Source organism: Perca flavescens, chromosome 15, assembly GCF_004354835.1.
Source record: "Perca flavescens isolate YP-PL-M2 chromosome 15, PFLA_1.0, whole genome shotgun sequence".
NCBI lineage: Eukaryota > Metazoa > Chordata > Actinopteri > Perciformes > Percidae > Perca > Perca flavescens.
The window spans coordinates 18,676,691-18,697,156 of record NC_041345.1 but is presented as its reverse complement, the minus strand read 5'-3'; the positions used below and the strand labels follow the sequence as shown (position 1 = coordinate 18,697,156).

At 38.7% G+C, this 20,466-nt stretch overlaps 1 protein-coding gene across 1 annotated transcript in view; it reads left to right on the top strand.

The window, feature by feature from the left end:
- The window catches only part of LOC114569463 (alpha-2,8-sialyltransferase 8E), a 51,419-nt gene that overhangs the window by 7,226 nt on the left and 23,727 nt on the right, over window positions 1-20,466 (top strand). The window contains exons 2-3 of the mRNA XM_028599278.1: window positions 19,791-19,865; window positions 20,000-20,074. Of these exons, the coding sequence (XP_028455079.1) occupies window positions 19,791-19,865; window positions 20,000-20,074 (150 nt within the window). The remainder of the gene's footprint in view (window positions 1-19,790; window positions 19,866-19,999; window positions 20,075-20,466) is intronic.

The window sequence follows — 20,466 nt, the reverse complement described above, 5'->3', positions numbered from 1 at the left end:
TTATTTGGATGTGCAGTGACCTAACCCACGTAAAAACCTAGTGAAACGACATTTTCCACAATAGAAACATGATATAAATGGGAAAACGTAAACTGTTCTAGCTATAAAAATGGCAGAATTATCCACAGTGCTTGATATTTCAAAAAACGCGCTTCATAGCCTACAAGGTGACGGCAATGAGTTGTTAAGATATTCACGAAGACGTATAGCCCAGCAACAATCTATCTAAATAACACCTTTTGGGAGTACCATTCATAATATGTAGTAAAATATTGAAGTTGTGGGAAGTTTATATGGCTTAAATTGTATGTTTCATTCGTCCCCCTATGCTGTTTCAATCGTCCCGACCAGAGGGGGATTTAATGAAACATTACGCACGCCCCACTTCTGCTGTAATAATTCCTGAACGGTTTTGTTCAAAGCTGAAAATGCAACTGTATTTGACAGAGGACAGGTGTAGGTTGCTAGTGGCAAAATATTTAGCTTTCAGTGCGATATGATCGCTTTGTAAATTACGTTTAATTAAAAAGCTACTGGGTGCGGGGCTCTCCGTGTCCCGCTGGAGCTCCGACTGCAGGTCGAGGTCGGCAGCAAAGCTTTCTGGCAATAGTAACGTTGCTACGCTGGCCAATCCCCACTGGTGACAGTCCGTCTGCGGCTGCAGGACCTGGAGCTCACCGCCAGTGTTTCAGTTTGACTGTTGTTGAAGTTAAAAAGTGAAAACCCGGCTTGTGTTTTAAAAACAATGTACTTGCTAGATCTAATCAAATAACTACACTGATTAGCATTGGTCTGGCTCACACCGTCTGTAGCTTCAAAAGAATTGATCAGGTCATGTCTGACATTTAGCATATGAAGAAGACTCATTGTCCCCACAGGAAAGGTAACTATTGTTTCTGGTTTTGGGGAGCCACTCCCTGCAGGGCCAGACGTGATTAGACAGAATCGGCACTACCATGTGAAACGACCTTTGTCTGTGACCTGGGGTAAACCTAAAATCAGAGGTGTGTCTTTAATCACAGACCCACAATTCCACAGGAATATAATTCGGAAACTGAGGTGATGTTGGGACTTCAATCTGTGACCCCGCAAGAGGAAGCAATTGGAGTCTGCTGTTTACAGTGTATTTGTTTGTCATGTCACATGACTTTTCTTCTGTAACTCCGCAAGGAGAAGCATGAGATCAGTCCGCTGTCAGCTGCAGTGTTTTAGTGTTTTATGTTTGATTGTGTTTTGTCTTGTCGTTTTCATGCAGTTCATTAAACTTTTTGCTTAACTTTCAATTCGACCACAGCCTCTCCTTCCTCCTCCAGAAATCAGAACGAACACGTCTTTTAGTTAATTCTTAACACTGTTAAAAAGTGTTAAGATAATAAAAAGGTATTTATTTAGAAGCAGGCTGGTTGGTTGGTTGGCTAACGCTAGCTTGCTATTCCACTAAGCTTCCATGCTAGCTCTTAAGCCGGACAGAGTTGTCCCTCATCTGGCGATAGAAACCCTGCTTTCCCCGTTCCATTGGCTCAGAGCTCCACAGACACAGTCCAGTTACAAATTAGTTTTGCACCAAATGTTTATTGAAGCATGAGGAAATGTTATGACTATGTTGTAAGTTGGTTAATTGTATGTTTATTGTGTGTTATGCGTGATGTGTCGCCATCTTGTTCTCTCGAGTGCCCAAGACAAATTTCTCCTATGGGATCTCCTATCTTATCTTATCCTATGTATCGCAAGAAGTGTTGCAAAAGTCGAGGTGCAGATTTGCCACTTTGTGATGCGAGAGAGCACATATGTGAAGTTGCAGTGATAGGTTGTAATCACTGAGTTGTGGTTGTGATGGAAAATGAACCTGAGTAAAAAGAAATAAAGTACACAAGGAAATGTTGCATTACAAGTTTGCATCTGTCATTGTGTTCATGCAAATATCAATCTACACATTTGTGAATATTTTTTCTGCGACTTCAAATTCAGATCACGTGTGTGATATATAAGTGCAAATTTAACATACAAGATCAGATTTTTTGTTCTGCAAGTTCTCACATTGTATTCTACAAGCTCTCACCTTTTGCACCATATTTACCTTCCTACCCTGCTGGTAGAAAGGGGGAACAGTTTGGTCCATTACGGTGGAAACCACATTAAATATTAATTTATATATATATATATATATATATATATATATATATATATATATATATATATATATATATATATATATATATTATATAATTATATAATATGGTGCTAACAGTAACAACTCTGCACACACAATAAGTTCTAGGTTAACTAAACCAACTGTATTTAACCAAACAATGCATGCGCTCATTAAACGTGACTGGTGATGTGTACGTGGAAGGCACGATATTAAATCACTGTAATAAACTACTGTTGCTAACATATTTCTTTCGGTCCAGGTTATATAAGCCTATTTATTGATTGATTTTTTTTATTCTAACGTTACTCTGGTATAACGTTAGTGCTGCATATTATGACCGTTCTAAAAGCTTGGATTTTATTTTTTTAGGCATTATTTACTATTACTTCCGGGTCACGTGGCCAGCCTGTCTTTCTTTTAATGTATAAATTCAAACGGAGAAATAAAAAAAGGAATTTCAAAAAACCAAAATAATCCGTGAATGTTCATTCATTATTCGGTTTTCAAACCAAAACAGAAAAACCAAAAGATTTTATGTTTTCTTCGTTTTTATGTATTAAAAACCAGAACACAAAAACAAAAACACAAAAACCATGTGTTTTTTCTTTGGTTTTTCTGTTTTAAAAACCAGAACGGAAAAACCGCCCTTTGATATGGCTCTGGCATTTATTGGCCAGGCGTCCATGCCTACGCAAGGTAACGTAACCCCCTGACCAATCCGCAATCCTAACCTTAACCACTTGAGGTCAAATGCCTAACCAAGCAATCAAGCTGCTTCGTAGGGCAGGTCTTGGGGTGACGATAGTGGGATTTGTAATTTCGCGGGCCACTCTAGACTAACGTTAACGTTACCAGACTGCACAGCAATTATTTCAGTAGCTAGAAGCTAGCGAGTAGCGATAAAGGATGGCTCTAGAGATGTACACAGAGTACATACACAAATTATTTGAGAGTGGGAAAACACACGAACAAATCTCCACCGCCCTACAGCGCGTCGGTGCCTCACGGTGCTCGGTCATGACCGTGAGGCGGTTTTGCGCAGAGCACAATTTGAGGAGGAGGAACGTCATCTCAAACGAGGAGTTGGAGTTAGCAGTTATGTCTGCAATCAACCAGGTATTTATTTTTATTTTATTTTCAAGGATAACCCCTTGAGATGCACCATCTCATTTTCGAGGGGGTCCTTTAAGATACAAAAGAAAACATCAAGATGGAGAATCATCATTAAAGTAAATACAACACTAGACAATAACAAACATTTAAATACAACAACATTCACATTCATATACACACACTCACTAACAATGCTCCCACAAACCTAATCCCTTCCTTTAGCCCATACCAAAATCAAAGTCAATCAGTGAGCCATCTGTGAAAATGCAGTTACAGAAACAAGGTATAAATATATTTATGCACTTCACTATCACATGCAGGTACATAACTGCAAACATATACAGTATATGAGAAAAACAAGAAGGATCAGAAACAGGAACAGGATGTTTGAAAATAGGTAAAAAGAGATCATTTGAAAACATAAAAGGAAGTTATAGATCTGAGCGAACGAGAGAGATTGTTCCAGTCTGATGGTGCTTTAAATTTAAATGCACGACGACCTACTTCTTTGTTAATTCTGGGTACATAAAAGAAGAGCTGATTCATATGCCTTAAATTGTACTGTGTATTAAAAGGAACTAAAAGACATTTCAAATAAGGAGGGAAATGGAAATGAATACACTTAAAAATAAGTAGTAACCAGTGGAATTGCATTCTTGACTTGGGAGCCAGCCAGTTCAAAGACTCATACATTTGGCAATGATGAGTTCTATAAGGACATCTAAGCACAAATCTGCAAAGACTATTGTAAAGTACAGAAATAGGACGAAGATTTGAATCTGTGGTATTCCCGTATATGATATCGGCATAATCAATTATTGGAAGTATCAAATGAGTTATAATTCTTTTTTGAACCTGTTGTGAAAAACAATCTACAGAGTGATAAAGTGACTTCAATTGGCCATATATTTTCTTGCAGATTGAATTTATATGAGGTTTGAAGGAGAGCTGGTTATCAAGCCAAAGACCAAGATATTTGTACTCTTCAACTATTGTTAAAACTGTTTTATCAAGAAAACTAACTGACCAGCATTTAGATATAGGCAAAGAATTAGGTCTAGTGCAAAACAACATAGCGTATGATTTTTTTCTATTCAATAGGAGTTTGTTAGAATAAAACCATTTTTGAACTAGATTAAAGTCCAATTGAAGAGATAATTGGATTTGTGAAATATCAGAACTGGATGAATATATTACGGTGTCATCTGCATATAAGTGAATTAAACTGTCAGTACACATTTGCGGAAAATCATTAATAAAGATCGAGAATAAGAGCGGGCCTAAGGATGAACCTGGTGGAACACCTTTATCAATGATTTTAAAGCCAGACTGGGTGCCTTGAAAAGCAACACATTGACTTCTATGATGAAGAAAAGAATTAAAAAATAATAAAGAGTCTGAAGAAAGACCAATAGCATGTAATTTGTCTAAGAGAAGATAATGGTCAACCATATCAAAAGCTTTGGTAAGATCAATAAATATAGCACCTGTCAGCATATTATTGTCTGATGAGGACAATATGTCGTTTGTGAATTTTAGAAGAGCAGTGGTGGTCGAAAAGTTTGGTCGAAAACCAGATTGATGTGGAAAAACACACACACGAGGCCTATGTATTCTTTACTTTGTGGCTATTATGTTGAATTATTATTAAGGCTGGTTTTGGGGTATTTGACATGTTCTCGCTTGCTAGCCATCTCCATGCAGCTGCCTACATCAACTTTATCAGTTGCTAGGTTTGTTTACATTGGTTGCTATGGCTGTATAGCTTGCCATTGAGTATAAGAACTTAAATAAAAATAATAAAATAGAATAAAATAGTAGCCTATGAGACACACGCATTTGGTCTCAAACTTACACTCACATGTATATTGTAGCCCTCACTTTCTCGTCTTTATATGATTAATTTAGACGAGAATTCAGTAGAAAACAATGCCCGTGACTTTTGTAAGGCCAAGTTAGCTAGACGCTAACCCCCCTCACACACCAACCCACACACAGTAGCTAGGCCTACCTTGATTGTTCTGATTCAGACTGAATGCCATAGAATATCAATCTAAAGTTAATCTACTTCAACAGACGGGTCCATCCTTTGGACAAAAATTTATGACAGGGTACCTGTCCGCGATTGGTGTGCATGCGGGAGAAACCAGAGTTGGGAACATTTTAAGAGACGTTCATCAGCCATACAACAAAATGCGAAGAAACGTAAGTAATGTTATATGTTCGGAAATTAACATTTTAAAAAACGTATTGAAGTGGAGGCCTATATCTTAACTTCTTTTTTTATTAAGGGTGCCCGTAATCTGAACCCCATCCCCTACCACGCTGAAAACATGGGTCATAAACTGCATATGGACCAGAACGAAAAGCTGGGAATGTTTGGCGTGACACATGTAGTTGCAGTGGATGGCTTCAGTAGCAAATTTGTGGCAAATTCTACCATGCCAGTGAAGAACAACTTATGCATATATGATGACAAGTGAGTAGGCAACCTGAAAGCAAATAATATTGCCATACTGTCTTGTAAGGCTCATCCAAGTGAATGTCTCTGTGCTAGATGTTCAACATTTCATTTAGTGTGATTCATTGTTCAATACCACCATCTGGACGTGTCATAGGCTATATATTGATGCATGTTATTACTTTTTAGACATGCAGTATTGACCCATGGGATGTGGGACCAAGTGAGGGTTGACCATGGGAAGGAGTTTTATTTATCACTGTACATGCAGGAAATCCTGTCTGGGCACAGACATAATCTCAACCTGCAGCCCTACATCCAGTCCACATCGTCCACGGCAAGTGTAATTCTGTTACAAATTCAAGGCAACAGTCTGTGCATTTTAGTTCCAACCTGATAACCTACCTGGTGATGTCATTTAGAAAAATAAAAGTAAAATAATATCAGCTTCTTGTAGACTGCAACTGAGCTGCAATTGAGCTGCATCTCAGCCTCTTCACATATTTTCCCTATATGTCATGTTCATAACAGAACTTAAGAGTGGAACGGATTTGGCCGGAAATCAACCAAAGAGTCAACTACCCTCTAAAGGAGGCCTTAGTGCTGTTGGTTGACCAAGAGGCCATTAGCATGCAGGACAACACCATAAAATTCTGTGTCTCAAACTTTGTGGGCCAATTAAGCCAGATTGGCGTAAACAGGGTTGTGCAGACATGGAATGCACATAGGATTCCAGGTATGCCAAGAACACGTTGTGAATGAATCCTCTCATTTTTTTTCTTTATTAGGCCGAGGAATACCTAATGTCCTAGCTGCAGGAGGATGCCCAGCAAAAATATCTGAGGCCCTTCTACCCATTGCAACTGTTGTGGCAAACAGGTACGAGCAGGACTTTGGATCCTCACTCACCAGGGAGCCGATCTTTGGTGTGGACCCGTTTTGAACAGAGGAAGACAGGAACCAGGCCGAAGACGATTTTGCAGTGGCCTATCCTGACACATCAGTTATTTTTGACCGTGTCGTCAACAAAGACTTTAGTTATTCCAACGATGCCCTTTTCTGTCTTTTAAATATAACTGAGAGATACATGTAAAGGAAAATGGTCCTCTTATGTCAGCTTACAGTCATGTGAAAAAATTAGGACACCCATGCTAAATATGACTAAAAAGAGGAATAAAAAAATCATCTTTTGGAAATTGATCTTAATCCTTAATTAAAAAAATCCAATCTTTAAGTACACCAATTATCTTTGTGAATGAATAATGTATCGTAAATAAATAAATGTTCTTCCTTAAAATACAGGGGACAGTACACCCCTATGTTAAATTGCCATAGAGGCAGGCAGATTATTATTTTGAAAGGCCAGTTATTTCATGGATCAAGAGTACTATGCATCCTGATAAAGTTCCCTTGGCCTTTGAATTAAAAGCCCCCCCCCCACATCATCACATACCCTTCACCATACCCCCACATCATCACATACCCTTCACCATACCTAGAGATTGGCATGGTTTTATTTCAGTTAGCCTAATAACTGGTTTGATTTGCATTGAGAGATGATTTTATGGAAAGGACCCCATGATGGTCCCAGTCCGTCCCTTCTACTACCTATAACTCAGATCCTGCATGTGAATTCTAAAAAGAAATTCTAAAGGCGTGATGATTATGCAACAATATGTAGCCTACATGTTGTGCTGCTGTTTCATTATTGTTGTTAATAACAGAGTTATGTGCTGCTGCTGCTGTTTTTTTTTATTTTTATTTTATTCACAGTTTAGTGTATTGCACAGTGGTTTGTGTCTCAGTAATGATCAGTGGTGGAATGTAACTAAGTACATGTACTCTAGTACTGTACTTGTGTCCAAGTGAGGTACTTGAGTCTTTTCTTTTCATGCCACTTTCTACTTCTACTCCGCTACATTTCAGAGAGAAATATTGTAATTTTTACTCCACTACATTGATCTGGTACAGCTTTAGTTACTAGTTACGTTAGTTACTCCTCTACATTGATCTATTACAGCTTTAGTTACTAGTTACGTTAGTTACTCCAGTACATTGATCTGTTACAGCTTTAGTTACTAGTTACTTTAGTTACTCCACTACATTCATCGGTTACAGCTTTAGTTACTAGTTACTTTAGTTACTCCACTACATTCATCTGTTACAGCTTTAGTTACTAGTTACGTTAGTTACTCCACTACATTCATCTGTTACAGCTTTAGTTACTAGTTACTTTAGTTACTCCACTACATTCATCTGTTACAGCTTTAGTTACTAGTTACTTTACACATTAAGATTTCTGCACACAAAACACATGTAATTTATAAAATGTGATGTTTGATTAAACTAAACTAGCCAACAATATAACGGCCTACAAGTCAGCTGAGATGAATAGACCATTAAACACTAGTTGATTGACAGTACTGTTTGGTTTGTTTAAGAAATATGAGGATTTTTCGACATTCAGTACTTTCACTTTTAATATTTCAAGTACATTTTCCTGATGATACTTACATACTTTTACTTAAGTAACATTTTCAATGCAGGACAGTATGGTATTAGTACTTTTACTGAAGTAAAAGATCTGAATACTTCTTCCACCACTGGTAGTGATGTTGTGATTTTGCCTCAGTAAAACCAGGTGTTCTGCACTGCTGCAGATGCCGTAGGATACCTGTTGGTTTATAAAGATAAAAGTGATTACCAGCTTGCTGTTGAACTGTGAATCCAGGGAATTCTGCTGCTTTGCTGTTTAGTTACATTTTCATTGTAATTGTTTTGGTGCTGTGGTGGCAGAGGATAATATCTGGTATTCTTTCCACTTACATCTCTGTTGATGTTAGTTTTATGATGTAGTTTTCTCATTTTACCTATGTGGTGTGGTGGTAGTTGGTGTGTGTGTGTGTGTGTGTGTGTGTGTGTGTGTGTGTGTGTGTGTGTGTGTGTCTCAGTTAAAATTATTATTATTATTATTTGCATGTGGACCATGTATGGCACTAAATACATTTTTCCAGTAAAGCACAATGATTAAGGGGGGCAGTGCCGGCCCGAGCCTTTTGGGGGCCCTAAGCAGAATTTGATTGGGGGGCCCCCCCGTCCCACCATGCGGAGTCACCTGTGCTTGACGATTATTGACACAAATGTCACGCTATAATGTTACATTATAAATGAATGCAGTGAGGTTTATGAACTACTGTCCCCCCGGGGCACATATACATACATACATGCATAAGGACCCTCCCCTATTCTATTTGGGAATTTGGATGCAAAGATGGGGGGGGTCTGGGGTATTCCCCAGACAATTTTGAATTTGGTAGATGTGATTTCCTGTATTCTGGTGCATTTTGGGGATGGTCAGCTAGAGAAGGGCAATACCTAAATTTGTTCAGATTCATAGCCTTTTGCTTTTTGATTTATTAAGGTAGTGACTTCACCCAACTACTTGGGCTTCAGGGCCAAACAATACTAACATACTCTGTGTTAGTAGGAACTAGGGCTGGGCGATATGGCCTCAAATAAATATGATAAATAAATAAAATAAAAATGATTTTTTCACAAAGAATCTGATTCATGATTTAAATCGATCCCCCCCCCCACTTAAAATTAATCTGCAGATGACAAATGACAAGATCTCACACACACACGGGCATGTATACCATTATGATTATTCATGCCAATTTTATGTAAATATTGGTTTGAGTGTTTTCCCTATCATTGTATTGGGGGGGCGCCCTCTGTGAAAGAGTGAAAAAATGATATTATGCTATATATTGAACAAACCTGTGAAACAACATTTTCCACAATAGAAACATGATTTAAATGAGAAAACGTACTGTTCTAGCTATAAAAATGGCAGAATCACCCACAGTGCAAGATATTTCAAAAACCGCTTCATACACGCTTCAAGGTGACGGCAATAAGTTGTTAAAAGATATTCACAAAGACGTATAGCCCAGCAACAATCTATCTAAAATAACACCTTTTGGGAGTACCATTCATGATATATAGTAAAATATTGAAGCTGTGGGAAGTTTATATGGCTTAAACTGTATGTTTCATCCGTCCCCCTATGCTGTTTCATGCGTCCCGACCAGGAGGGACAAATGAAATATTACGCACACCCCACTTTTGCTGTAATAATTCCTGAATGGTTTTGTTCAAAGCTGAAAATGCAACTGTATTTGACAGAAGACAGGTGTAGGTTGCTAGTGACAAAATATTAGCTTTCAGTGCGATACGATCGCTTTGTAAATTACGTTTAGTTAAAACGTGTTTCAACTGTCCCGGCTCTCCCCTATATAATAATGTTATATATTCAACAACCACTAAACGGATGCGTGAGATAAAGCTGTTTTCACACATACAGGTAATTCACTTCTCGTTCCTCAGTACACTGTTAATTTTAACAAGTTGACTTTACTTAAAAAATTTATGAAAACTCATTGCCTTGAAAAAAGTAAGTTCAATGAACTTAGTAATGGTAAATTAGTGCAGCTTAATTGTTCTGAGTAAACAATACTTAATAAATTTAATTTTTTTAAGTGAACACAGCTTGTTTATTCTGAGTAAGTAACACTCAATAAGCTTATACTTGTTAAGTGAAGACAACTTGTTTATTTTAAGTAAATGACACTTAATTAGCTCATGGTTTTTAAGTTAATCAAGCTTGCTTTTTTTAAGTAAATACTTAATTAGCTCACATTTTTTAAGTGAGCACTACTTAATGTTACTGACTTGTTTTCTGGTTCAGTTTACACACTGTAAATCCGAACGTTGAAAGTACTTAAATAGATTAGTAGTGTATACTCAAAGTTTTAGAAACATTTCTACTAACTTCATTTTTTCAAGTTGGTGTAACATGTTCTTCATTAACTTAAAAACATAACTTAAGACAACTTGATATAATTGAGTAATAACATACTAATAATGATAAAGTCCTGCACTGTTAATTTTAACAAGTTGACTTTACTTAAAAAATGTATGGAAACTCATTGCCTTGAAAAAAGTAAGTTCAATGAACTTAGTAATAGTAAATTAGTGCAACTTTATTGTTCTGAGTACACTGTAAATCCGAACGTTCAAAGTACTTAAATAGATTAGTGGTGATGGTGTCTGCCCCCCTAACCCAGACTGGGAGCTGGTTCCACAGGAGAGGAGCCTGATAGCTGAAGGCTCTGGCTCCCATTCTACTTTTGGAGACTCTAGGAACCACAAGTAGCTCTGCATTCTGGGAGCGCAGTGCTCTAGTGGGGCAATAAGGTACTAAGAGCTGTTCTAGATAGGATGGTGCTTGACCATTTAGGGCTTTGTAGGTCAGGAGAAGGACTTTAAAGTCAATCCTGAATTTCACAGGAAGCCAATGCAGAGTAGCTAAAACAGGAGAAATATGATCTCTTTTCTTAGTTCTCGTCAGAACACGTGCTGCAGCATTTTGGATCAGCTGGAAAGTCTTAAGGGACTTATTTGAGCAACATGACAGTAGGGAATTACAATAGTCCAGCCTGGAAGTAACAAATGCATGGACTAGTTTTTCAGCATCGCTTTGAGACAGGATATTCCTAATTTTGGCAATGTTACGAAGATGAAAAAAGGCTGTTCTCGATGATTGTTTTAGATGGGCGTTAAAGGATATATCCTGATCAAAAATAACTTCTAGATTTTTGACAGTAGTGCTGGAGGCCAGGACAACACCATCCAGAGTAGCTATATCTTTAGATAATGAAGTTCGGAGGTGTTTAGGGCCCAGCACAATAACTTCATTTTTTTTTACAGTTTAACATCAGAAAATTATAGCTCATCCAGGATTTTATATCTTTAATACATGCTTGAAGTTTAGCTAACTGACTTGTTTCGTCTGGTTTGATTGATAAGTATAATTGGGTGTCGTCCGCATAGCAGTGATAGTTAATTGAGTGTTTCCTAATGATATTACCAAGAGAAAGCATATATAAAGGAGAATAAAATTGGCCCAAGCACTGAGCCTTGTGGAACGCCATGTTTAACTTTTGCGTACTTAGAGGATTTATCATTAACATTAACAAATTGAGATCAATCAGAAAAATAAGACTTAAACCAGCTTAGTGCAATTCCTTTAATTCCGACTAAGTGTTCTAATCTCTGTAACAGGATTGTATGGTCAATAGTGTCAAAAGCAGCACTAAGATCTAATAAAACAAGTATGGAGACAAGTCCTTTGTCTGCAGCAGTTAGAACGTCGTTAGTAATTTTCACCAGTGCCGTCTCTGTGCTATGATGCTTTCTAAATCCTGATTGAAAGTCTTCAAATAAGCTGTTGCTATGGAGAAAATCACATAACTGATTAGCAACTACTTTCTCAAGGATCTTGGAGAGAAAGGGAAGGTTAGATATAGGTCTATAGTTTGCTAAGACCTCAGGATCGAGGGTGGGTTTTTTCAGAAGAGGTTTTATCACAGCTACTTTAAATGACTGCGGTACATGACCTGTTAATAGAGACATATTGATCATGTCTAGTAATGAAGTGTTTACCACGGGTAACGCTTCTTTGAGTAGCCTCGTTGGGATGGGGTCTAAGAGACAGGTAGATGGCTTTGCTGAATATACCTTTACCATTAGTTGTTGAAGGTCTATAGGATAAAAACAGTCTAAGTATATGTCAGGTCTAGTCGTTCTTTCTAGCAGTCCTGCGTTGAAAGGTGAACCATTAGAAGTTGAGGGCAAAAGGTGATGAATTTTATCTCTAATTGTTATAATTTTATCATTAAAGAAGCTCATGTAGTCATCACTACTCAGAGCTAGAGGAATAGATGGCTCAGTAGAGCTGTGACTATCTGTCAGCCTGGCTACAGTGCTGAAAAGAAACCTTGGGTTGTTCTTGTTTTCTTCTATTAATGATGAGTAATAGTCTGATCTGGCCTTTCTTAGGGCCTTCCTATAGGTTTTGAGACTTTCTTGCCAGTCTAAACGAGACTCTTCCATTTTGGTGGAGCGCCATTTGCTTTCAAGTTTTCGCAAGTTTTGCTTTAATTTACGAGTTTGGGAGTTATACCAAGGTGCTAGTTTCCTTTGCTTCATCTTCTTCTTTTTGAGTGGAGCAACAGAGTCTAAAGTAGTCCGTAGGCATTCCGTAATACCATCTACACAATTGTCGATTTGAGAGGGACGAAAGTTTACAAAAAGGTCCTCTGTTGTATTAAAACAAGGTAATGAGTTTAGTGCTGTTGGAATGTCTTCCTTAAATTTAGCTATAGCACTGTCAGATAGGCATCTAGTATAGTAGCTTTTATCTAATTTCGTATAATCGGGTATTAAGAAGTGGTCTGATAATAAAGGATTTTGCGGGAATACTAATACATCTTCAATTTTGATACCATATGCCAGCACGAGGTCGAGGGTGTGGTTAAAACAGTGCGTGGCCTCATGCACACTCTGACTGAAGCCAATAGAATCTAGTAGTGAGTTGAAAGCAATACTAAGGCTATTGCTGTCAACGTCCACATGGATATTAAAATCACCTACAATAAGTACTTTGTCTGATTTAAGGACTACACATGATAAAAACTCTGAGAATTCAGATAAAAATTCAGAATACGGACCTGGAGCTTGGTAGACAACAACAAATATAATTGGCTGTACTGATTTCCGTGTTGGATGTTGAAGATTAAGAACAAGGCTTTCAAAAGAGTTATAATTTAGTTTAGGTTTAGGATTAATTAACAGGCTTGAATCAAATATGGCTGCAACTCCCCCTCCTCGGCCTGAGCCTCTAGGAATTTGAGTATTAATATGATTGGGAGGAGTTGCTTCATTTAGACTAATATATTCTTCATGGCCCAGCCAGGTTTCAGTAAGACAGAATAGATCAATTTGATTATTCATTTATTAGTACTGTTTTAGAAGACAGAGATCTGATATTTAGTAATCCAAATCTAATGTTCCTATCCTTTTCTATCATTGCAGTGGTAGTTTTAATTCCAATTAGGTTGTTAAGTATTGCCCCTCTCTTGGTTACCTTTGATTTAACTGATCTTAGTCGAGGAACAGACACCGTCTCATTTTCTTTGGGGACAGGCTGTGGCTGGCGTGAACTGGATGTTAAATTGACTATGTTTGCAGTCATTACTTAGGGGCTTCACCACTTTGTATGGTCTGTTGTTGATTATAATTGGAATAGTACTAGTACTACATGTTACTGGAATAGCACTAGTACTACATGTTACTGGAATAATACTAGTACTACATGTTATCCTGCAGAAAACATTTTCAGATTCATCCACTTGTATAGTGCTATCAGGATCAATACCTGGGGGACATGAATCTGTGATATTTTCATATATGTATGAAAAGGTGAGGTAGGTAGCTAGAATAAAATGATTCAATATCCTTATGGGAATTAAATTAGCTAGGTGTTATTTGGTCAGGTTCAGGTTTGGTTTGGAAAAGTGGAAAGTGTTCTATTTTACAGTAAGTTTGCCTAGGATTGTGCCATGGCGTGTGGGTATTTTGTTAGCTTGTTGGTCTTGCTAGCTAGCTAGGTGTAGAAATCCTATAAGCTAGCTAGCAGCTACACTGCCAGAAGGTAACAATATATTCAGATAAGTAACTAGCAAACGTTAAATAAAAAAGCCTTACCTGGAAAATCATTCAGATTTTTTCTGATGTTAGGTCTTCTGCCTTGAACCCAAGACGTCGGCTTCCCCGAAATAAAATAAACGTTTCCATTTTCTGCTTTGCTCTCAGGTGGGAGATAAAACTGCGTCTGAGTGGGCGCGGAGGAGCAGATGAAACTGGGTCTGATAGTGGGCGGGCTCACATCACCTAGACGACCAACCATTATTATAATCATTAGAAACAGAAAGAGAATATATTGTTTTTTGTGTTTTTCAGTTTTTCCGTTCTGGTTTTTAAAACAGAAAAACCAAAGAAAAAACACATGGTTTTTGTGTTTTGGTTTTTCTGTTTTTCTGTTCTGGTTTTTAATACATAAAAACAAAGAAAACATAAAATGTTTTGTTTTTTCTGTTTTGGTTTGAAAACCAAATAATGAATGAACGGATTACACACACACACCTATCAACTCGATAATAAAGCCATAGCCTAAAGTAGGCTCTTTCAACTCAGGATAGGATTGGAGATGAAAAGTGACACATAACCGCGATCAGCTTCGTGGGTGCTCAGTATTAGTGGAGCACCAATGGTATCGGTGCCTATGCCCAGCAACCCGTTCGACCCAGAGGTGAAATGTCCCCCGCTCCCCCCTCCCCTTCTCACAGCTTCTCTGTGCAGCACGGTACCTTCTCAGCAAGCAGGGGTGCCAATTTGCCAATTCCCCACACGGTGAAATGACAGATAATACAGTTTTTTTTAAAGCCCATGTTGCAGGTTAACCACCACTGTTGATTAATAGGTACATATAGCACTTAATGTATATCATTGTTAAAAATGTCTCCAAATAGTCTTAAAGGCCAGTTTTTGTCAGGTTTTTGTCGTTTTTGGTATTAGTGTTTTTTTTCCCGCAATTCGGTGATGACGTCACGTTGGGGAGACGTGTATCAGCCTGGTACTAGAACTATGCTGACTGACTGGGATGAGGAAGAGGGTTTTTTACTGTCCGTGAATAGCACCAAGTGAAAGTCAACGTTTTATTTATATCTAGTGACAGTGATCATGTCGTTAGTTCAGATAAGTACCGCTAAACTTATCTAGATCTAAAAAATACAAGGCATCATGCTAGCTATGTGCTAACTTGCCAGTCCCACCTGTGAAATCCCCCGATGGTTGTAAACACATAGATATGATTGATATCATGATTAGATATCTCACGTTTTGATGGTAGCCTACTAGCAACATATTTGTCTGGTGTTTATTTATAACTTGGACGGGGATGCTGTTCAGCTTTTCACAAGTTTAGACAGCTAGCTAACGCTACGCTGACGTTTCGCTAACGTTAGCGCAACAGCGTTAGCCTAGTATAGCCGGCTAGGTAAATATTACAACTGCCTTCGGAGTTTCCTATATCTGCGTCCACGTTGTCAACATAAGACTTGTGGCGTTAGTGCTCCTTTTGTACCATAACTTTATTGAATTAAACGTTAAACTTCGCTCCTACGCGATGGTTTTTGTTAGTTAGTTAGTTAGTTAGTTAGTTAGTTAGTTACACACAAAGCTAACTGGCTATAGTTAGCCTGTACGTATGCTAGCGGACATTAGCTAACGTTGCATAGCCAGCAAGCAGGTTCGGCGAGCTAACCTCAACAGCTAACACATCCATGTGTCTCCATTTCAAAACATCACTGCAGATTGACTGCTTTTAGCAGCAGAAGTTGATTGTGGGCAACATACTGTCGCGGTTAGCTCGCCGAAACTACTGCCGATTGCCGAAGTTGCTGGCTGGCTACGCAACGTTAGCTAATCGCGCTAGCATACGTACAGGCTAACTATAGCCTGTGTTGAAGATAAAAAAGTTAAAAACATGCTTATGTTTAGTACAATATACTTTTAGGTAAAAACATGTAACTTAAAAATGTAAACTGTTGTGTGACCGAGTGAAGGAATGTTTCAATACTGATTAAGCCTAATCAGCATTTGTCTGGCTCACACCTTCTCAAGCTTCTAAAGAATTGATTAAGTCATGGCTGCTATTTAGCATGAATGTAAATGCTTTAGAAGACTTATTGTTTAAACAACGAGAGCCACTCCCTGCTAGGCCAGATGTGATTAGAACAAAGAAAATGCATATTGCTGTAGAATCGGCACTACATGATAATCAACCTTAGTCTGTGACCTGGGGTAAACCGAGGTGTGTCCTTAATCAGAGACCCACAATTCTACAGGAATATAATTCGGAAACTGAGGTGATTTCGGGACTACAGCCTGTGACCCCGCAAGGGGAAACTGCTGCAGTCCGCTGTTTACAGTGTATTTGTTTTGTCATGTCGCATGGCTGCTAACTGTGACCCGACAGGGAAGCATGTTTTGCAGTCTGCTGCTTGCAGGATTTTATGTTTCATGTTTGATTGTGTTTTGACTGTCGTTTTCATGTTGTTTTATTAAACCTCTTGTTAGGGCCCGAGCACCGACAGCGGCGAAGGCCCTATTGAAACTGAAGGAATTATTATTGTTTCTTTTCCCGTCAAATTAATTGGCTTTTTTAGGGGCTTAATATATTCAAAAACTCACCAAATTTGGCGGTCGCATCAAGTCTGGTGAAAATTTACGTATTTTAAGGGTTTCGGGACTAGGCGCACAAAAATGGCTCGCTAGCACCCCCTCGAAAGTTAAGAAAATTGAGCCCCTGCAGTGCGTTTAACGTAGACTCACGAAACTTGGTACACATATGTAACATGTCAAGATGTACAAAAAACTTCATTAGAGCCATACCCTAAACCCAACAGGAAGTCCGCCATTTTGAATTAAATGTTCGAAATTAATGCGATTTTGGCCATTTCCACATGTCGTACTTTGACGAACTCCTCTGTCAGTACCCGATCCGTCGGTACCATCTCATCACGTTAACGATGAAAAGTTATTAAAAGAAAACATTTTCGTCAGACGGTGTGGGCGTGGCGTGGCGGCCATTTTGAGTGTTTAGCGATGAACAAAGAAGTTGTTGTAACTTGAGTGTACGTTGTCGTATCTGCCCGAAATTTCTCACGATTGACAAGGGTCCAAGCCTGAGGACACCTACAGGCCAAAATTGACTTTTGGTCATAGCGCCCCCTGCTGGCAACAGGAAATCTGCCTTATATGACAAATATCATCCGATTTGCATGAAACTCAGAATGTGTGGTCTACGTGTAATACTGAGCCGCCCCCTATAATATGACCACGCCCACTTATGCAGGCCACGCCCCCTTTCATAACATTTGAACCGTTAAGGTAGAGTCTTGTGTGAGGTGTCATTGAACTCAGCAGAGACTTCATTCTTCATTGGTGATGGTTTGACCCGACCCCTATGGTTAAGCCACGCCCCTTTCATAACTTTTGACCTGTTTAAGGTAGAGTCTTATGTGAGGTATCATTGAACTCAGCACAGACTTCCTTCTTCATTGGTGATGGTTTGGCCCGCCCCCTTTGTTCAAGTCACGCCCCTTTTATTATTAATGGCCCGATTGATGTAAACACTTGTGTGAGGTATCATTGAACTCAGCAGAGACTTCCTTCTTCATTGGTGATGGTTTGACCCGCCCCCTATGTTTAAGCCACGCCCCTTTCATACATGCTGACCCATCTAAGGTAGAGTCTTGTGTGAGGTATAATTGAAATCAGCAGAGACTTCCTTTTTAATTGGTGATGGTTTGACCCGCCCCTATGCTTTAGTCACGCCCCTTTTCACAGCTAACCGTATGACATAGAGTCTTGTGTGAGGTATCGTTGAACTCGGCGGGGAGTTCCCTTTTCATTGGTGACGATTTGCGGCGCTTGAGTGGCGCGCAAATGCAGGTCGCAAGGAGCGGAGTCCGCCGGTAACCCTGACGCGCGCAGAGGCGCAAGGGCCCGTCCATCGCTGCTCGCAGCTTTAATTTAACTTTCAATTCGACCCCAGCCTCTCCTCCTTCCTCCAGAAATCAGAACGAACACGTTTTTTAGATATTCTCAACAGGAGCGAAGCTTAATATTTCATTCAATAAAAATATGATACAAAAGGAGCACTAACGCCACATGTCTTGTGTTGACAAGGTGGACGCAGCTTTGAAGGCAGTTGTAATCAGGTTGTAATACCAGTATTTAACTAGCAGTCTAAGCTAATGCTGTTGCGGGCTAACGTTAGCAAACGTCGGCGTATCGTTAGCTAGCTGTTTAAACTTGTGAAAAGCCGAACAGCATCCCCGTCCAAGCTGCCTTTCACTTCCCCCCCAATATTATTATACACATAATAAAGACACATTGACTCGGTCGAGACCAAAAGCCATATTTTGCCAGATCAGTGGCAGAAACCGTGACCGGGACAGTGAACCGAGACGGGGCTTTCGCCTGTTGTCTCCCCAACGTGATGTCATGCAATGCATTGGGGGAAAGAGACAAACCGCTGTAAAATAGTACCTACTTTTTTGTGTTATATTCTGTTTTGTGATACCTAACAACATCAAATACATGAATAACAGTTTAAATGTTTATTACCAACAAGCAATTACCACAAATTCGTTGGAAAATTAAACTTGCAACATGGGCTTTAAGTTCTCGTGCCGCCCCCATGTGTCATGAAAAAATGCCGTCCGGGGCGGCTGCCCGCTTCGCCCGTGCCAAAAACCGCTAGGCCTACTGACTGCAATTCACTTTCGCTTTATTTTAACTTTATGCTTTATTATGGAGAAATTATTTTTTAAAAGCTTTTTGCATATGGCCTTTTGCACTTTTTGTTTACAAAGGTCCTAACTGGCAGTTTTACCTGTTAAGGAATGTATCACTCTTTATGTCTGAGCCTACTGTTTCATATTTGTTTAAGTGCAATTTTGTTTACATCCATTTAATTTATTGTGTTGGTTGTTTTTTTCATTTATTGTGGATATTTAAAATGTCTTCCAGTTCCAGTGTTAAATATTCTTTAGAAATAAAAGTTAATTGATCTTTGAAAAGGTGTACCTGCATTATTATGCCATTATCATTATATTAGATGAAAATGGTCTCAGAACAACATTATCGTTTATTGCAATAATTTCTGGGACAATTTATCGTCCAGCAAAAGCTTTATGGTGACAGGCCTAGCTGTATGTGTGAATACGTCTCATAAGGCACCATGTCTATTTGTGCTTCAATTTCTTGATTCCTCTCCCAATTCTTAGCAATCTAAGATTTAAGATACTAGAGGAGAATTTGGAAATTAATTGGGAAAATTTCATTTAACCGACAAGTTTATTTGTTTTAAAAATGGTGTTAAGACAATGTTTTTTTTTTTTTTTTGGTTTCATAAAAAATTAAACATGAAAGGTATGGTGGAGCAACTGGAGCAACCACACCCATAACCTGTTAGACTATAGTTCCTTGTTATGATATGAAGCAAAGACAAATTTGATAAGAGCCAATTTTATCACGTTCTATTAATGGTATTTACTCAACTGTCCCATTTCTCTGGTGTTCGCCCCACAGCAATGTGGAACCTCACAGACCGCCTTCTCACAAGAAAAGCCGCCCTCGGCCCTCTGAGCTCTGTAAAGGCTGCAGGTGAGAGTGAACACCATCACTGTTTCTCCTTAAGTGGCCTTTTTGTTTATGCCTTCGTCAGATCAATTAATGTCAGAGCTACAGGGAATACACACCTGACTGTGTGTGTGTGTGTGTGTGTGTGTGTGTCACAGGGAGGTCATTGAAAAAGTACAAAAGCGTTACTCTCAACCCTGGAAGAAGCAGGAAGACAATTACCAAAAGTTCAGGTAAAAAAAACGCCATCCTCTCATAGTAAAAAAAATATCATTTTGAATTTTGTAAACAAAACCCCCCAAAACAAAGCAAAACACATTGCAAATAATTGTCATCTTCAGTGTCCATAGTCCATTTAGGCAGGAATTGTGTATACATTGTCACAGTCCGAAGATTTTTTTATTTATTTATTTTATTTATCCTTTATTTTACCAGGTGATGTCCCATTGAGATAGTCATCTAATTAGGCAGATTCCCATTGGCTTTAAATGTACAAAAAAGATCACTAAAATTCTGGCTACATCTGAAAACCAGTCCAGAAAATACCATAAAGTTTCAAGCAATCACAACCCAAGAGGTCAGCCCTAAAACCAGTCCCCTCTGTCAGCTGGTCCTGAAGTTAACT